General features: G+C 58.8%; 1 protein-coding gene across 1 annotated transcript in view; it reads right to left on the reverse strand.

Moving 5' to 3' along the window:
- Positions 1-173, reverse strand: part of DRGX (dorsal root ganglia homeobox) — a gene marked incomplete at its 5' end in the record, with an annotated part of 13,751 nt that extends 13,578 nt beyond the window's left edge. Inside the window, one exon of the mRNA XM_010158386.1 lies at positions 44-173. Coding sequence (XP_010156688.1) covers positions 44-173 — 130 coding nt within the window. The remainder of the gene's footprint in view (positions 1-43) is intronic.
- Positions 174-221: the final 48 nt, after the last annotated feature.

Below are 221 nucleotides of genomic sequence, written 5' to 3' on the forward strand. Positions count from 1 at the left end.
TTTTGAATCCCCGAGAGTTAAATAATTTCCCCAGAATGTTTACCTGCACTCGGGCTTCCGTGAGGTTGATTTTCATAGCCAGCTCTTCCCTAGTGAACACATCGGGGTAGTGGGTTTGGGCAAAAACGGCTTCCAGTGCCTCGAGCTGGTGGAGGGGAGGAGAGAGCGAACATCTGTCAGGGGCCGGGCACGGCCCGGCGCGGCACGGCCCGGGGAGCCGC

The sequence above is a fragment of the Eurypyga helias genome, unplaced genomic scaffold (assembly GCF_000690775.1).
Source record: "Eurypyga helias isolate BGI_N326 unplaced genomic scaffold, ASM69077v1 scaffold29610, whole genome shotgun sequence".
NCBI lineage: Eukaryota > Metazoa > Chordata > Aves > Eurypygiformes > Eurypygidae > Eurypyga > Eurypyga helias.